Below are 19,645 nucleotides of genomic sequence, written 5' to 3' on the forward strand. Positions count from 1 at the left end.
ATTAGGGGGTGAAATGGTGCCCCATGGTTGGTGTCAGTGGGCGGAAAAGTGTACCCCATGGTTGGTGTCGGTGGGCAGAAGAGTGCCCCATCTTTAGTTTTAGGGGTGAAATAGTGCCCCATCGGTGGGAGGAAGAGTGCCCCATGGTTGATGTGGGTGGGCGGAAGAGTGCCCCATCTTTAGTATTAGGGGGTGAAATAGTGCCCCGTCGGTGGGCGGAAGAGTGCCCCATGGTTGGTGTCGGTGGGCGGAAGAGTGCCCCATATTTAGTATTAGGGGTGAAATAGTGCCCCATCAGTGGAAGAGTGCCCCATCTTTAGTATTAGGGGGTTAAATAGTGAACCGTCGGTGGGAGGAAGAGTGCCCCATAGTTGATGTTGGTGGGCGGAAGAGTGTCCCATCTTTAGTATTAGGGGGTGAAATAGTGCCCCGTCGGTGGGAGGAAGAGTGCCCCATGGTTGGTGTCGGTGGGTGGAAGAGTGCCCCATCTTTAGTATTAGGGGGTGAAATAGTGCCCCGTCGGTGGGCGGAAGAGTGCCCCATGGTTGGTGTCGGTGGGCGGAAGAGTGCCCCATCTTTAGTATTATGGGGTGAAATAGTGCCCCATCAGTGGAAGAGTGCCCCGTCAGTGGGAGGAAGAGTGCCCCATGGTTGATGTCGGTGGGTGGAAGAGTGCCCCATCTTTAATATTAGGGGGTGAAATAGTGCCCGTCGGTGGGAGGAAGAGTGCCCCATGGTTGATGTCGGTGGGCGGAAGAGTGCCCCATCTTTAGAATTAGGGGGTTAAATAGTGCCCCATCAGTGGAAGAGTGCCCCATCTTTAGTATTAGGGGGTGAAATACTGAACCGTCGGTGGGAGAAAGAGTGCCCCTTGGTTGACGTCAGTGGGTGGAAGAGTGCCCCATCTTTAGTATTAGGGGGTGAAATAGTGCCCCATGGTTGTTATCGGTGGGTGTATTAGTGCCCCAAGGCTCGCAGTTTGGAGACCCCCCCCCCCCCCCCCCCGCACGGCAGAGTATATATACAATGTTACAACCACTCGGTGTCCTCTTAAAATTGTATCAAAACGTTTTTATTTTTTTAAAATATCAAATAAAAAACCTCATCCTCACAGAAGATTGTGATACAATTTTAACATTGGACGCTAAGCACACCGCTGTGATTGGTCGTGGGATTTGGTCGTAGTTCCAAATCGCATGACAAGTCGTACCGCATTGTCAGCGACGGAACCTCTGCGACTCGGAAGAAGGGTCCTGCGCTACTTTTTTGCCAGTTTCTTTGCAACTTCCGTAGAAATTCTAAGTCCCCGTTTTACACCGAATGTGGCTTTGAAATTGCGCTGCTTCATCGCAATTTCACAGCTGGCGGTCAGTGCGATTTTTCATGTGCGAGTTCTTATTGTGGCCGTTAGATAGCGCAGTCAGCACCTCTGCTAAATGAGTGCTGAGATCAGGGCATTTATCACTTTTATGTTGGGTTCTGAGGTTGTGTGCAGAGTGACGGACGGGCTGCGAAGAGCAGCAAAGAAAAGTCGCTCAGCAGGAAGCGGAGCCTGCATATGTAATGAACACAGGGTCTTCCTCCTATCTATCTATCTATCGATCTATCGATCTTATAATATAATATAATTTTGAATGTATAATTACAAGCTATATATAGAACAAAAAAATTTGGAGCACACTGATAAGAATATTTAGATTATGTTTTCACATTCTATAGACTCTCATCCAATCAGTCTCCAGCTTTAATTCCACTGGCCTCAATGAGTCATGTGATTCCAGCTCACAGTCTGGGGTGGGTGAAGACGCATTCATGCCAGAGGAGTGCCAATTCCACATTCCCTTCCAAATATAACGCTAGGAATGCCCGGTACAAATATCTTCATAATGATATGAAAGGTTTATTAAATACAATGTAATCGACCTGTTTCAGGGAAACGGCCCCCTTCATCAGGGCTTAAACACTTCAGGCCCAGAAGGTTTTACCCACCTTTTAATGACCAGGCCATTTTTTTTTTGGCGATACTGCACTGTTTTCGATTTAACTGACAATTGCGCGGCCCGTGCGGCGTTGTACCCACAAATATCCTGATAATGATATGAAAGGTTTATTAAATACAATGTAATCGACCTGTTTCAGGGAAACGGCCCCCTTCATCAGGGCTGAAACGCTTCAGGCATAGAAGGTTTTACCCACCTTTTAATGACCAGGCCATTTTTTTTTTTGGCGATACTGCACTGTGTGGATTTAACTGACAATTGCGCGGCCCGTGCGGCGTTGTACCCACAAATATCTTGATAATGATATGAAAGGTTTATTTAAATACAATGTAATCGACCTGTTTCAGGGAAACGGCCCCCTTCATCAGGGCTGAAACACTTCAGGCCCAGGAGGTTTTACCCACCTTTTAATGACCAGGCCATTTTTTTTTTTTTGGCGATACTGCACTGTGTGGATTTAACTGACAATTGCGCGGCCCGTGCGGTGTTGTACCCACAAATATCCTGATAATGATATGAAAGGTTTATTAAATACAATGTAATCGACCTGTTTCAGGGAAACGGCCCCCTTCATCAGGGCTTAAAAACTTCAGGCCCAGAAGGTTTTACCCACCTTTTTAATGACCAGGCCATTTTTTTTTTTTGGCGATACTGCACTGTGTCGATTTAACTGACAATTGCGCGGCCCGTGCGGCGTTGTACCCACAAATAGAGCTTTCGTTTGGTGGGATTTGATCATCTCTGCGGTTTTTATTTTTTGCATTATAAACCGTTGAGAAAAATAAAAACCAAAAAAAAAAATACTTTTTTTTTTTTTTAGTTGCTGCTCTAAAACATCCCAGAAAAAAAAAATATGTAAAAAAAAATCGAATTTCTTCATAAATTTAGGCCAATATATAGTTTGCTACATATTTTTTGTAAAAAAAAAAAAAAAAAATCCCAATAAGCGTATATTGATTGGTTTGCGCAAAAGTTATCATGTCTACAAACTATGGGATAGGTCTAGGGACTTTTTTTATTTTTAATTTTTTTTTTTTATTGTTTTTACTGGTAATGGCTGCCATTTTATTTTATTTATTTATTTATTTATTTTGGTCTTTTCAAGTGGAACTAAACCCTCCTCTCCATTGGAAGGACGGAAGCCGCCATTATAGAAGTAGAATTTTTATTAAACTTTTTTTCTTTTTTTTTTTTTTTTGACGCGGCGGGATGGAAAATTTTTCTCAAAACGAATGTTCTTTAGGAAAAGCCCGCGATCGAACGTTCCACGCACATGCAAATTTGATGACCAAGCACTATCGAGCATTGTTCGCCGAGTCATCGAAATGTACCGAGACTGCGAAACGCTTCTTTTAATAAATCGAATTCCCGGCCAGCTTTGGCCTCCTTTGATGTGATCGGTTACGACTCTTGCCGTTTTGTTTCTTCCCGACAGTTTCGGTGGAGAGCGCAAGCAACTGTGACCGTTCGTCATTGGAAGCGGGCCTCAAATGTAACTGCTGGTTTAATTGATGGGGGTTTAGTTTTCAATTTTAATGACCGGGAGAGGAGGAGGAGGAGGATGGACGACGAATGATACCTTGAATGGCCTCCAGTCCGTCATCCCCTCCCCCCCCCCCCCATGCCCACAGCCCACCCACCTAGAAACGCTCCAAAATTGCCACTCGCCAATTTCGTCGGGAGGAGGAGTCCGGCTTCTTCTCCTGGCACAGCCAGAGGGAGGAGCCTCCTTATGGTAAGACCCCTGATCACCGCCGTCAGGGAGGGGCGTGGGCAGTGCGAGTCCGGGGGGAGGTGTTCCCCCCCAAAATATTGAGCACCAACCGCCACTGATGTACAGTCTGATCACTGGGGGAGGGGAGACTGAGGAAATGCCGCCTCCTTCTTCTACAAAGTTACAATGTAGAGTCTGATCACTGGGGGAGGGGAGACTGAGGAAATGCCGCCTCCTTCTTCTACAAAGTTACAATGTAGAGTCTGATCACTGGGGGAGGGGAGACTGAGGAAATGCCGCCTCCTTCTTCTACAAAGTTACAATGTACAGTCTGATCACTGGGGGAGGGGAGACTGAGGAAATGCCGCCTCCTCCTTCTACAAAGTTACAATGTACAGTCTGATCACTGGGGGAGGGGAGACTGAGGAAATGCCGCCTCCTTCTTCTACAAAGTTACAATGTACAGTCTGATCACTGGGGGAGGGGAGACTGAGGAAATGCCGCCGTCTCCTCCTTCTACAAAGTTACAATGTAGAGTCTGATCACTGGGGGGAGGGAAGACTGAGGAAATGCCTCCGCCTGCCTGCAGCAGAATGACGACATTATCTCAGTCTCGGTGAAGTCACTGTAGTTGGAGGGTGTTTGGGATTTGTGGCCCCCGGGGCGGGTAGATGAGGCTCTTCCTGCAGTTCTATTTGTGGAGATGGAGCTGCAGGCGCACAGACCGGTCTGGCTGCATTGTGTGTTTTGTGTATTCAGGATCTGGGGCGGCGGCGCTCCTTGCCGGTCCCTTCCCTGATATCACGGCTGCTCCAATACAAACCTTTGAACTCGGTTTCCAGGCTACGGGGCAGTCCAGATCCTGGCCGCAGAGACCGCGCCGAGTTTTCCTGCGTCCGGGAAAATTCCTTCCCAAAGATTTTTGTTTTAAAGGGTCACTCCACCCGCTGCTCAGTCAGTACATAGGCTTCCATTAATGAACCCTCCCCTGGAAAATGCTCATTGCCTGGCTGTTATGTTGATTAAATGGTTTGTAATATTTTCGGAGTAACTGACCTGGTAACAGTATTCAGATCAGGCTCTGAGACTTCACCTGGAAATGCTAATTGCCTGGCTGTTGTGGCCAACCTCTGTTTTCAGTACTATGTTCACTGTCTGTAATGCTCAGCCTCTGTTTTCGGGGGTGTTGTTTGTGCCTGGCTGTCATGCTGAGCCTCTGTTTTCAGTGTTATTTTGAGTCTCTGGCTGTCATGCTGAGCCTCTGTTTTCAGTGTTATTTTGAGTCTCTGGCTGTCATGCTGAGCCTCCATTTTCAGTACGGTTCTCATCGCCTGGCCTTCATGCTGGGCCTGTCCTTTCATTGCTATTTGAGTTCCTGGCTGTCATGCGGAGCCTGTGTTTTTGGTGCAATTCTCATTGCCTGGCTGTCATGCTGAGCCTCTGTCTTCAGTGTTTTTTGAGTTCCTGGCCTTTTTAATACGCTGAGCCTCTGTTTTTAATGTTAATTTGAATGTCGGTACTATTTTCTTTCCCTGGCTGTCATGCTGAGCCTCTGTTTTCAGTACTATTTTCTTTCTTTCTTTCCATTACTATCATGCTGAGCCGGGGGAGGGGGTTGTACATGCCTGGCATCCCACACACTGACTCCAGTGTGGGATGCGGATGGTGAGGACGGGTAGTACCAGCTCCTCCTTACCCCCCCAGGACACTGATGGAGACAATGACTTCTTGTGCCACCCTGGGCACAGCAGTGTGCTTCAGCTATTGTGTAACACCCAACGACCCCCCCCCCCCCCAACCCTCAGATATGTCACCTGTTAAAGGGGCAGGTCTTCTTTTTTTTTTATGAGGGTGCCACAGGCTCGCAGAACTACAAGATCCAGCATGCCCAGTCATTTAAAGTCTCCAAACTGCGGCCCGTGGGTCACATGCAGCCCACTGCAAGGTTTTATCCAGCCTGCAGCCAATGTGCAGCCTCTACCCCCCCCCCCCCCCAAGGAGGAAAGAGGGGACTCTGATTTAATGGGGACTCTGATTTAATGGGGACTCTGATTTAATGGGGACTCTGATTTAATGGGGACTCTGATTTAATGGGGACTCTGATTTAATGGGGACTCTTATGTATTGGGGGGGGGGTTCTGATAAGGGACAGTCATGAAAGTGTGGAACCCTAAAGTAAGGGAGGATTCTGATTTAAGCAGAAACTCTGGTGGGGACTCTGATTGGAACCCAGATGTAAGGAGGGTGCTAATGGGGAGCCTATGATGGGGTCCCTGATGTAAGGGGGGATTCCAGTAGGGACCCTGAATTAAGAAGGAGGCAGAACTCTGATGGGGACCCTGGTGTAAAGAAGGACTCTGATGGGAACACTGATGTAAAGGGGGGTCCTGATGTTGGAGGAGCTATGGTGGGGACTCTGATGATAGGGATGACTCTGATGGAAACCCAGATGTAAGGAGGATGCTAATGGGGATCCTATGTTGGGGACCCTGATGTAAGGGGGAACTTTCGTTTAAGCGGGGACCTTGTAGGAGGAACTCTGATGGAAATCCTGAGGTAAAGTGGGGCTCTGATGGTGGCCCTGATGTAATGGGGGGCACTGATGGGGTCCATGATGTTAGAGGAGCCATGGTGGGGATTCTGATGATAGGGGTGACTCTGATTGGAACCCAGATGTAAGGGGGGGATGCTAATGGGGACCCCAAAGTAAGGGGGCTCTGATGGGGACACTAATAATGGAGGGGACCCTGATGTAAGGGAAGCCTCTGATGGCCCCCAATTCAAGGGGGGATTTTGGTAAGGACTCAATTGTAAGTGAGGACCCTTAAGGAGGAACTCTGGTGAGGACCATGTTGTTAGGGGGACTCTGATGGGGACCCTGATGTAAGGGGGGACTCTGATATAAAGGGAGGGGGCTAGGATGTAAGCTTTAATGTAAGGGGGACTCTGAGAAAGGTGAAGACTAAAGTTTATTTGGGAATTCTATTGTTGTGAATCGTATTATGGCTCACAGCTGCCGATGCCCTCTGCCCCCCCGTTACCTGGCAGACCCCCCCCCCATTACCTGGCAGACCCCCCCCCCCCCCGTTACCTGGCAGACCTCCCGGGGGGTTCCCATGATTAGCAGTGATTAGGCTGCTTCATTGAAAGCAATGGGAGGCTGCCGCCTCTTGCAGATAATCGCACTCCCTCGCATGGAATCGCTGGTGCTGCCGCCCCCTGCGGTGATCGGTTCTGGACTCAGACTCTCTTTATGTATTTTTTTTCTTTTTTTACCCACAATTATCTTTATAATCCGCCATGTTGCCCCCATCCTGAGAAGTCAGGTGACCCCCATAGGGGCGGGCAGGGGGAGGGGCTCAGTGTAGATTCTGGCGGAATGTTCTGATTGATGTTTCCTTTTTTTTGTATCTTTTTTTTTTTTTTTTTTCTATTTTTAGTACTAATATTGTGACCACAAATATAAATCCCACTTCCTGTCCCCCCCCCCCCCCCCAATGCGAGCCAATGAGCCTCCTGCGGGACAAAACACTTTTTGATTGGTGGACGCTCGGCGGCTCCGCGTTCTTCCCAGGACCGCCTACAACGCACCGCGGATGAAGGCGCCATTTTATTATAGCTATGATTTGCAGAAAGAGTTAAATCCCCCGTCTCTTCCCGGAGAGGTCGCCATTTGACGGTGACATTCGCCATCGCCGTCTCTTTGCCCCCCCCCTCCGGTGCCCGCCGGGTCAAAGGCGTCACAAAAATGCCGCTCTGCTTACTGTGCGACCGACTTCGCCTTTTTAGAAATTCCGCACGGGCAGTGATGCGTTCCCTTTAAAGTGGACCTGTCACAATATACAGCGATGATATCATTGGTCAGAAAAGCTCCTCCTCTTATCATTAAATAGCCGCCTCTGAGCTCCAGTCCGGTGACTGTGCCTAGGCTGAGATGATGTCATCAGTCTGCTGCAGGCAGGAGGAGGCATTACCTCAGTCTCCCCTCCCCCAATGATCAGACAGTACATTGTAACTTTGTAGCCAGTCACAAGGTGAGAGGCTGCAGCCAGGGGCTATCAATAAAACCATGTAACCGGCTTGTTATTGATGTCGTTTCCCCTCTAAGTAGGCGGAGTCTGAGGAAGCGCGCTTTGGCGTCTCGGGGGTTAAGGCATCGTCTGCCTCCTGAGCTGGAAGTGACTGAGGCGGCTGATCAAACCGGTTTGTTGAGCTCACACAATGGCTCTGTGTGCCGCAACCGGACTGGGCAGTGCGCTTTATTTTCGTCACGCCGGCTGGATTCCATTCCACCGATACTCAGAGGTTCGGAATCTGCCCCGGGGGGACGGGACCTTAAAATAGGATGGGGGGGGGGGTCGAAAACACAAAATAATAACAAGGAACTGGCGGGAAGTCAGAGGTCATGTGATGGCGGGCGGCTAAAGAGCCGAGATTCAATTATCAGAATTGTTTTAGCTGCTCTCAGGAGGGGGTTACATATTCAAATCCTCCAGATCTGCAGGCTGTGTGTCACTGCCCCGCCCCCTTGCCTGCTCATTGGACAGGCAAACCATGTTTGCTGGTCAGACCCACATGATCTGCCTCTGCCCCGCCCCCTTCCGCTTATTGGACAGGAAAGCAATGCTTGCTTGTGAAACCCAGGTTGACATGTGCCACCGCCCCGCCCCCTTCTGCTCATTGGACAGGGAAGCCATGCCTGCTTGTTAAACCCAGATTGATGTGTGTCACTGCCCCACCCCCTACCTGTTCATTGGACAAGGAAGCCATGCTTGACGCGTTGCTGCCCCGCCCTCTGCCTGTTCATTGGACAAGGAAGCTATACTTGACACGTCGCTTCCCCGTGCCTGCTCATTGGGGACGGGACCTTAAAATAGGATGGGGGGGGGGGGTCGAAAACACAAAATAATAACAAGGAACTGGCGGGAAGTCAGAGGTCATGTGATGGCGGGCGGCTAAAGAGCCGAGATTCAATTATCAGAATTGTTTTAGCTGCTCTCAGGAGGGGGTTACATATTCAAATCCTCCAGATCTGCAGGCTGTGTGTCACTGCCCCGCCCTCTGCCTGTTCATTGGACAAGGAAGCTATACTTGACACGTCGCTTCCCCGTGCCTGCTCATTGGACAGGTAGGCCATCTTTGCTTTTTAAACCCAGACTGCGGTGTCACTGCTCCACCCCCTGCCTGTTTATTGGACAAGGAAGCCATGCTTGCTTGTTAAACCCAATGACGTGTCACTGCCCCGCCCCCTGCCTGCTCATTGGACAAGGAAGCCTTGTTGGTTTGTCAAACCCAGGTTGACATGTGTCACTTCCCCGCCCCCTTCTGCTCATTAAACTGGGAAGCCATGTTTGCTTGTCAATCCCATGTTGACGTGCCACTGCCCCGCCCCCTTCAGCTCATTGGACCGGGAAGCCATGTTTGCTGTTCAAACCCAGAATGAGGTGTCACTGCCCCGCCCCTTCAGCTCATTGGACCGGGAAGCCATGTTTGCTGTTCAAACCCAGAATGAGGTGTCACTGCCCCGCCCTCTTCTACTCTTTGACTGGGAAGACATGTTTGCTTATCCAACCCAATGACCTGTCTCTGCCCTGCCCCCCCCCCCCCCCCCCGCCTGCTCATTGGACAGGGAAATCATGCTTGCATGCAAACCCAGATGACAATTCAACCAACATCGGCTGGGGTTATAGGACCGCCTGCCATTCGGAGGGCTGACATGTTCATGCCCTGTGTCACTGCCCCGCCCCCTGCCTACTCATTGGATGGCTAGTAACAGTATGCTGGCCACACCTAGCTTTTATATGCCCGCCCAGGTATCTCCCATTTCCATTGCCAGGTTACAGAGCACACACCCCCCCCCCCCCCCCCCATCGAGCCTTATTTCTGCTTTCAGCTGGTGTGTAGTAACAAAAGTAAGATATTGTAACTACATTCAAATAATTCGGAAGGAATTTAAGTGGATTCAAGTTTTATTTTTTTCTGTTATTATGTGTCGGGAGCCTTCTATAGGACAGATGGCGTTTTTTTTAGCGAAATGTGGCGTCTTGCTTGACGATCGGCCAGCTCAGCGCCGTTTGGAAGACGGAACGCAGATCTCGGATTCTGAAGCCATCAAACACAGCCGGTCCTGACTTCCTCCTCTGATTACTTCTGTGCTTAAAGGGGGTCTCCCCCCCAGATCGGTTTTTTGTCATTTTCAGTGTGACGCCCTAGGCATCTGTGTCTCGGAATCATTCAGGATCACCTACTTCCTGTTGAGATTTTTCCAATGGAATTGCCTAGGTGATTCCAGTGAAAGTGAGGGCGGTTACCTCACAAAACCCCTCCCACCCGCCACCCCCCAAAAAAAAAGAAAATTCCAAAAGAAAAAGAGGAGGGGGGGTAGGAGGACATAAAACTGAACTTCCATTTTAGGGTGAAGTTCTGCCTTATTAGGAGATATCTCCTGATGATAGCTGCAGCAAAGTTAAGTAGCAGGGGCCCCTGAGAAGGAATGAAGCGGTGCCTGTCTTTTGTGTCCGAGACCTGAACCTGAAGTCAGGGGGAGATTCTCTAACTGGTGTCCAATCAGCCTGGAACGGAGCTAGTCACTGCCAGGAACTGTGGTGTGGCACTGAAACTCAGTCAGCCTATCTACTCCGTGTTTTGGTGATTCCCCAGTAGCTGAGCTAAAACTAGAGATAGAAGCCCAGACAAGAATGGACAGGGTTAATTAAGATAACAGGAGCTGTATATAAAACTCTACTATAATAAACAGGTTCATTTACTAATATATACTGGAAGGTGACAACTACACACCTACAGTAGCACATACCTAGTTATCTGGCATTGTGCATGTGAGATAATAACAATAGGACAGAGATACTCTGTCACAAAGATTCAGATACACACTAAAGAAGCTTTGGGCAGCTTCAGCTAAACTATTAGAACATAGGAATACATGCCTAATAGTCTCTGCTTTTGGTCTGGGTGAAAATATAGCAGCTCCTTTCTCTTTTCTCGCGTCTCTCTTTTTTCTCGCGTCTCTCTTTTTTCTCGCGTCTCTCTCTTTTCTCGCGTCTCTCTCTTTTCTCGCGTCTCTCTCTTTTCTCGCGTCTCTCTCTTTTCTTGCTTCTCTCTCTTTTCTCGTGTCTCTCGCGTCTCTTTTCTCGCGTCTCTCGCGTGTCTCTTTTCTCGCGTCTCTCGCGTGTCTCTTTTCTCGCGTCTCTCGCGTGTCTCTTTTCTTGCGTCTTTTTTTTTCTCGCGTCTCTTTTCTCGCGTCTCTTTTCTCGCGTCTCTCTTTTCTCGCGTCTCTCTTTTCTCGCGTCTCTCTTTTCTCGCGTCTCTCGCGTCTCTCTTTTCTCGCGTGTCTCTTTTCTCGCGTCTCTCGCGTGTCTCTTTTCTCGCGTGTCTCTTTTCTCGCGTCTCTCTTTTCTCGCGTCTCTCTTTTCTCGCGTCTCTCTTTTCTCGCGTCTCTCTTTTCTCGCGTCTCTCTTTTCTCGCGTCTCTCTCGTCTCGCATCTCTCTCGTCTCGCGTCTTGTCTCACGTCTCGTCTTGTCTCGCGTCTCTCTCGTCTCTCGTCTCTCTTTTCTCGCGTCTCTCTTTTCTCTCGTCTCTCTTTTCTCGCGTCTCTCTTTTCTCGCGTCTCTCTTTTCTCGCGTCTCTCTTTTCTCGCGTCTCTCTTTTCTCGCGTCTCTCTTTTCTCGCGTCTCTCTTTTCTCGCGTCTCTCTTTTCTCGCGTCTCTCTTTTCTCGCGTCTCTCTTTTCTCGCGTCTCTCTTTTCTCGCGTCTCTCTCGTCTCGCATCTCTCTCGTCTCGCGTCTTGTCTCACGTCTCGTCTTGTCTCGCGTCTCTCTCGTCTCTCGTCTCTCTTTTCTCGCGTCTCTCTTTTCTCTCGTCTCTCTTTTCTCGCGTCTCTCTTTTCTCGCGTCTCTCTTTTCTCGCGTCTCTCTTTTCTCGCGTCTCTCTTTTCTCGCGTCTCTCTTTTCTCGCGTCTCTCTTTTCTCGCGTCTCTCTTTTCTCGCGTCTCTCTCGTCTCGCGTCTCTCTCGTCTCGCGTCTCTCGTGTCTTTTTTTTTTCCTTCCAGGGTTTCGAAGCCAACAACCCAGGGATCAGAAGTGCAAACATAATTTATACATAACACTGTGATAGTAGCAGCTAAAATTAGGGGGCAGCAGATCCCTACACCATCTTGCTGGCTGTATGAGGATGATGTTATGGGTGATGGTAGTCGGACAGTAGAGGAAGTAATAATATACAATGTATACCTTTCCTTCATTAGTCTACATTTTGTATCATTCAGACTGAGTTTTGTAAATGGACGCACACGCAAGGCAGTTCTAAGACTTGGAATTCACTGACCACGCTCCTTCTCTTTTCCAGAACGCCGTCTCCAAATACGGCTCCCAGTTCCGGGGGAACTCGCAACACGATGCCTTAGAGTTTCTACTGTGGCTGCTGGACCACGTCAGCGAAGACCTGGATGCCTCTTCGGGACAGAAAACCAAGTCTGCCAAGGTAGGCGCACTGCGAAGCGATGCTGATGTAATAAAAGAGTGTAAACCCATAACAGCCAATCACAGAGCAACATTCGGTAAATTCGCTGTGCCAATGCGTTAAAGGCGTGGTCACTAAGTTTCAAGAACTCCTGTCCGTAACGCACTTCCTGTCCTAGGGGGACAACGCTGCTCCTCCATAGGAAGACGACACTTATTGTATTGTATCTATCTGTGGAGGATAGATGGATCCTCCTCTCCTCTACCGTATGAACTAAAAGTCCAATTAAAGTCAATGGAGATTTGAACCTGGTGTGTATGAAAATTAGGAAAAATTGTGAGGTTTATGATTGGACCCCGCCCAGCACTACAGGAACCCCTGCCATTCCTTGTTCATGGGACCTCGCAGGTGTGTTCCCGGCCATCCGCCCGTCCTCAGACAGCTCTGGTTTATCATAGAGCTGGCCAGGGACCAGAAGGTCCCCGGCCAGCTCTATGACCCTCGTAGGTCGGAAGAGACGTCATGATGTCCCTACCAGATCTGCCAGATGCAAACGCTGCCATTTTGGGGTGGGGGTGGTGACTTATAGTCCCATATCTCTCTATAAAAAGGACCTGTCATGCCCTATTCTTATTACAAGGGATGTTTACAAAAAAGTGTAAAAAATGAATAAATAAAAAACGTGTAAAAAAGAAAAAAAAAAAAAAAAATAATGAAAGGGAAAGTGTAAAAAAAAAAAATGTATTTAATAATATAAACAATAAAAAAATAATAAAGTGTCCCCTTCTACTCGTGCACGCACAAAAAAAGCAAACGCATATGTAGGTCGCGCACGCATATGAGATATTGCTGCGATCGTTATAGCAACAGCAATAATTGTAGCACCAGACCTCCTCTGTGACTCTAAACTGGTAACCTGTAAAACATTTTTTTTAAAGTGTTGCCTATGGAGCATTTTAAGTACTAAAGTTTGGCGCCATTCCACTTGAGTGCGCAATTTTTTTTAAAGCGCGGCATGTTGCTTATCTATTTAACACACCTAATGACATGACATCATCACTCACATTTATACAAAAACAATTGGGGTAATTATCGTGTTGTGTGCGTTTTTTTTTTTTTTTTTTTTGTTTTTTTAAAATTCATGAAAGTGTTTTTTCTTCCAAAAGAAATTGCTTTTGAAAAATTGTTGAACAAATGCTGTGTGACATAAAAAATTGCAACAACTGCCATTTTATTCCCTAGGGTTTCTGCAAAAAAAATTATTATATATATATATATATATATATATATATATATATATATATATAAATTTTTTTTTTGCAGAAACCCTAGGGAATAAAATGGCAGTTGTTGCAATTTTTTATGTCACACAGTATTTGTGCAACAATTTTTATATATATATTATAATTTTTTTTTTTTTTTTTTACAGTATCTCACAAAAGTGAGTACACCCCTCATATTTTTGTAAATCTTTTCTTCTCTCTTTTCATGTGACAACACTGAAGAAATGACACTTGTCTACAATGTAAAGTAGTGAGTGTACAGCTTGTATAACAGTGTAAATTTCCTGTCCCCTCAAAATAACTCAACACACAGCCATTAATGTCTAAACCGCTGGCAACAATTTGGACATTTTCACGTAGGGGTGTACTCACTTCTGTGAGGCTAGGCTGGTAGGCTGCATGCATACCTAGGCGCATTTACCTGCGTTTTGTGTGCATTTTTTGCGATATGTGCATAGGGGCCCACCCGTTAATCTCTTGTGCGTTACGCTCATGTAACTTTTGGCACGTGGAGCTTTGCTTGTTTTTTTTTTTTTTATGCCTCTTGTTGCAGATTTTTCCATACAAAAAAATGTGCGTCTCGTTGCCGCATTTAAGACGTGTTCACGTACCGCTCAGGTGTGAATGGGGTCTTAAGTTAAACTTGCCATTTCAAAACGAGTACACCTAAAATAAAATTGACGACAAAATCCTTATAGATGTCGTCGTATCAATATACGATTTGGAGTGCTGATGTGGCTTGGGCGCCGTTTTGTGCGCAAAATCAGCAATCTGCCAATTGACTTCCACAGAACGCTCGGCTGCTTTGCGACAGAAGCGGGTTTGGGTCGAAGTTTCCAACCAGCAAATCCTCTCAGATTTGGATAGTGACAGGTGCTCCTTAGCTGTAGGGGGTTAACCATACCCCCCCCCCCCCAATCCTAAACCCCCATTTTGCTTCCCGCCCAATGCAATATATGGAATCCCTACTTCCTAATCCCCTCTTAATTATAAATCTTGATGCTCCGAATCCAACTTAATTGGCTCCTTGAAATCCAGCCAGACAAATCTGTTGATTAGCCGAGTGGGGGATGGGTTCCTCCTATAGACTGGGTGGCCATGCTTGTTTTGCTTGGTTGCCGTTCTTTTCATGAATGAAGGCCAAGAGCAGCAATCCTCTAATCTACTGATGTGCAAAGTTTTCATTGGTGCGATAAGGGACAAGGCCAGCTAATTGGTTGCCGGGAGCTGCAGCTGACTATGTATGTATGTATGTATGTGTATATATGTATATGTATGTGTGTGTGTGTGTATATATATATATATATATATATATATATATATATAATTACAGACCAAAAGTTTGGACACACCTTCTCATTCAAAGAGTTTTCTTTATTTTCATGACTATGAAAATTGTAGATTCACACTGAAGGCATCAAAACTATGAATTAACACACGTCCAATTATATACTGAACAAAAAAGTGTGAAACGACTGAAAATATGTCTTATATTCTCGGTTCTTCAAAGTAGTCCCCTTTTGCTTTGATCACGGCTCAGCACACTCTTCTTGGCATTCTGTTGATGAGCTTTTAGGCCGCGTACACACGAGAGGATTGTCCGTCCAACTAAGTCCGTCAGACAATCCGACGGACAGTCCGTCCTACTTTTGAATGAATGGACTTGACCACACATGATGAACAGACAGTCCGCTGAAAGCTTGCGCGATGACGTGTACAGCACGTACGACGGGACTAGAAATACGACGTCCAATACACTGCAATGCAACCTTCCGCCGTGTAAATCCTTTCTGAGCATGCGCCATACTTAGTCCGTCCAACTTGCCTACACACGAGCGGACTGTCCACTGAAACCAAAGTTGGACGGACAATATTACGGAAATTCCGAAAGACTTAGTCCGCCAGACTGTCAGCTGAAAAAGTTCGCTGAAGCCCACACACGAGCGGATTGTCCGCTGAAACACGTTTCAGCGGACTAAGTTGGACGGACAATCCTCTCGTGTGTACGCGGCCTAAGAGGTCGTCACCTGAAATGGCTTTCTGACAGTCTTGAAGGAGTTCCCAGAGATGCTCGGCACTCGTTGGCCCTTTTGCCTTCACTCTGCTGTCCAGCTCACCCCAAACCGGATGGATTGGGTTCAGGTCCGGTGACTGTGGAGGCGGGGTCCTCTGGCGCAGCACCCCATCACTCTCCTTCTTGGTCAAATAGCCCTTACACAGCCTGGAGGTGTGTTTGGGCTCATTGTCCTATTTGAAAAATAAATGATGGTCCAACTAAACGCAAACCGGATGGAATAGCATGCCGCTGCAAGATGCTGTGGTAGCCATGCTGGTTCAGTATGCCTTCAATTTTGAATAAATCCCCAACAGTGTCACCAGCAAAGCACCCCAACACCATCACACCTCCTCCTCCATGCTTCACGGTGGGAACCAGGCATGTAGAGTCCATCCGTTCACCTCTTCTGCGTCACACAAAGACACGGTGGTTGGAACCAAAGATCTCAAACTTGGACTCATCAGACCAAAGCACAGATTTCCACTGGTCTAATGTCCATTCCTTGTGTTCTTCAGCCCAAACTAGTCTCTTCTGCTTGTTGCCTGTCCTCAGCGGTGGTTTCCTAGCAGCTATTTTACCATGAAGGCCTGATTCACACCGTCTCCTCTTAACAGTTGTCCTAGAGATGTGTCTGCTGCTAGAACTCTGTGTGCCATTGACCTGTTCTCTAATCTGAGCTGCTGTTAACCTGCGATTTCTGAGGCTGGTGACTCGGATGAACTTCTCGTCCGCAGCAGAGGTGACTCTCGGTCTTCCTTTCCTGGGGCGCTCCTCATGTCAGCCAGTTTCTTTGTAGCGCTTGATGGTTTTTGCCACTGCACTTGGGGACACTTTCAAAGTTTTCCCAATTGTTCGGACTGACTGACCTTCATTTCTTAAAGTAATGATGGCCACTCGTTTTTCTTTACTTAGCTGCTTTTTTCTTGCCATAATACAAAGTCTAACAGTCTATTCAGTAGGACTATCAGCTGTGTGCTGTATCCACCTCCTGCACAACGCAACCGATGGTCCCAACCCCATTTATAATGCCTCGTACACACGTTCCGATTATCGTACGACAGATCGTTCACATTTTGTTGCATACAACTAAGATCGAATACAACAGTGCAAAATGTGTGTAAGATTTTTGTCGTACAATTCTGGAAAAAATCTTCCGTTGTGCGTAGCTACGTATTTTAAATGATGTCAAATACGTGTGACCCGTGTGTGCTTCTGGTTTATTTTTGTGTTTGTGATCATGCGTGGTGTTTATTGTACTACTTTTATCGGACGCATACTGTACTGACTACACGATTGTCGTACGATGGGCTGTCATCCGACCAAAGTTTTCCTGTTTGTCTCTTCGGATTTGGTTGGACGGACTGTCGTGATCGGCTGTCGAAAGCTGCGTACTAACGATCAGATTATCGAACGATCTGTCCGAAAGCGACTTTTGTGGTCCGATAATCGGAACGTGTGTACGGGGCATTAGGCTTGAAATCCCACTTATACCTGACAGGCAGTGGCGTAACTAGAACCTTCAGGGCCCCGATGCAAGAAACCATGGAGGGCCCCCTGACCTCCAGCCAGGGATCTTCTGACTGATTCCGGGGGCAGCAGGACCTGGATAGGAGGGGGAACAAGTCCTCTCCATTTTCCTCCTGCAGTTACTTAATTCCTATCAGAGGGAGAGGAGGGGAAGCAGACTTTTAGTGGCTACAGGAGAAAAATGGAGGGGATGTGTTCCTCTAAATGCCCCCCTCCCCCATCTAGGTGTTCAGGGGCAACATGTGCGCTATCACAATTGTGAACCCTGTAGTTATGCCCCTGGGATGAGTGCCAGTGGTGGTGGTGGGGGATGGGATTAGTGGCAGCAGTGGTGTTTGAGGAGGGATAGGATCAGTGGCATCGGTGGTGGGGGATGGGATGAGTGGCAGTGGTGAGGGAGAGATGGGATGAGTGGCAGCGGTGGGGAGGATGGGAAGAGTGGCAGCGGTGGGGAGGATGGGATCAGTGGCAGCAGTGTTGGTTGGGTGGGGATGGGATCAGTAGTAGCGGTGGTGGGGAATGGGATGAGTGGCAGCATGAGTGGCAGTGGTGAAGGTGATGGGATAAGTGGCAAGAGTTGTGGTTAGGGGGTGGGATCAGTGATGGGGGGGTTGAATGGGATGAGTGGCAGATGTGGTGGTGGGAATGGGATCAGTGGCAAGGGTGATGGTTGGAGGGGGATGGGATGGGAGGAGTGGCAGTGGTGGTGGGAAGATGGAATCCGTGGTGAGGGTGATGGTTGGGGGGGTGGGATGGGATGAGTGGTGGGGAGGGGAATGGTATCAGTGGCAAGGATGGTCGTTGCTGGATGGTCATGGTGGGGTGGATCAGTGGCAGCAGTGGTTGTGGTGGTGTGGGGGGTATAAATGGTGGTGGTGTGGGGTAGGGGGAATCAGTGGCAGTAGTGGTGGTGTGGGGGGTATCAGAGGCAGTAGTGGTTGTGTGGTGGGTATCAGTGGCAGTAGTGGTGGTGTGGGGGGTATCAGTGGCAGTTGTGATGGTGTGTGGGTGGTATCAGTGGCAGTTGTGGTGGTGTGGGGGGTATCAGTGGCAGTTGTGGTGGTGTGCGGGGGTATCAGTGGCAGTTATGGTGGTGTGCGGGGGTATCAGTGGCAGTTGTGGTGGTGTGCGGGGGTATCAGTGGCAGTTGTGGTGGTGTGCGGGGGTATCAGTGGCAGTTGTGGTGGTGTGGGGGTATTAGTGACAGTAGTGCTGGTGTGGGGGGTATCAGTGGCAGTGTGCGGGGTATCAGCGGCAGTTGTGGTGGTGTGTGGGGGTATCAGTGGCAGTTGTGGTGGTGTGCAGGGGTATCAGTGGCAGTTGTGGTGGTGTGGGGGTATTAGTGACAGTAGTGCTGGTGTGGGGGGTATCAGTGGCAGTGTGGGGGGTATCAGTGGCAGTTGTGGTGGTGTGGGGGGTATCAGTGGCAGTTGTGGTGGTGTGGGGGGTATCAGTGGCAGTTGTGGTGGTGTGGGGGGGTATCAGTGGCAGTTGTGGTGGTGTGCGGGGGTATCAGTGGCAGTTGTGGTGGTGTGCGGGGGTATCAGTGGCAGTTGTGGTGGTGTGCGGGGGTATCAGTGGCAGTTGTGGTGGTGTGCGGGGGTATCAGTGGCAGTTGTGGTGGTGTGCGGGGGTATCAGTGGCAGTTGTGGTGGTGTGGGGGTATTAGTGACAGTAGTGCTGGTGTGGGGGGTATCAGTGGCAGTTGTGGTGGTGTGGGGGTATCAGTGGCAGTTGTGGTGGTGTGGGGGTATCAGTGGCAGTTGTGGTGGTGTGGGGGGTAACAGTGACAGTTGTGGTGGTGTGGGGGGTATCAGTGGTGTGGAGGGGGGATCAAGAGATGTGTGCCACTCACTTGTAGATCACTTGGTTCCCCCTCCTTGCTCGGTCTTGCTTGGGTGAGCAGGGAGGCTGGGCGGGGCCTGTGATTGAAGGTGTGGACGGAGATGATGGGCGGAGCAAGCAGGGACAGAGAATTTGGGCGGAGACTGTGCGGGCAGAGGGAATGGGCGGAGAGGATGGGCGAAGCGGGCGGGGACTGTCCCCGATGAGTGCGGGAGCAGAGGATGGGCGGGGAGGATGGGCGGAGCAGTCGGAAAGGATGGGCGGAGCTTACCGGGACTCCGCGTAAATGACTATCTCCCGGGCGGCGGCGGGCCCCCTTACAGTGGCGGAGCTCAAGGGCCCAGTCGCAAATGCGACTGGTGCGACCCTGATAATTCCGCCACTGCTGACAGGGCCACACCTGTGAAGTGAAAACCATTTCGGGTGACTACCTCTTGAAGCTCATCAACAGAATGCCAAGAGTGTGCTGAGCAGTAATCAAAGCAAAAGGTGGCTACTTTGAAGAACCGAGAATATAAGACATATTTTCAGTTGTTTCACACTTTTTTGTTCAGTATATAATTGGACGTGTGTTAATTCATAGTTTTGATGCCTTCAGTGTGAATCTACAATTTTCATAGTCATGAAAATAAAGAAAACTCTTTGAATGAGAAGGTGTGTCCAAACTTTTGGTCTGTACTGTATGTATGTATGTATGTGTGTGTGTGTGTGTGTGTGTGTGTGTGTGTGTGTGTGTATATATAT

General features: G+C 48.6%; 1 protein-coding gene across 1 annotated transcript in view; it reads left to right on the forward strand.

Annotated features, from left to right (window-relative positions):
• Positions 1-19,645, forward strand: part of USP43 (ubiquitin specific peptidase 43) — a 77,318-nt gene that overhangs the window by 15,917 nt on the left and 41,756 nt on the right. Inside the window, exon 2 of the mRNA XM_077458596.1 lies at positions 12,077-12,211. Within this exon, the coding sequence (XP_077314722.1) occupies positions 12,077-12,211 (135 nt within the window). The remainder of the gene's footprint in view (positions 1-12,076; positions 12,212-19,645) is intronic.

Source organism: Lithobates pipiens, unplaced genomic scaffold (assembly GCF_037356315.1).
Source record: "Lithobates pipiens isolate NorthernLeopardFrog02 unplaced genomic scaffold, aLitPip1_a1.2 Scaffold_28, whole genome shotgun sequence".
Classification (NCBI taxonomy): Eukaryota; Metazoa; Chordata; class Amphibia; order Anura; family Ranidae; genus Lithobates; species Lithobates pipiens.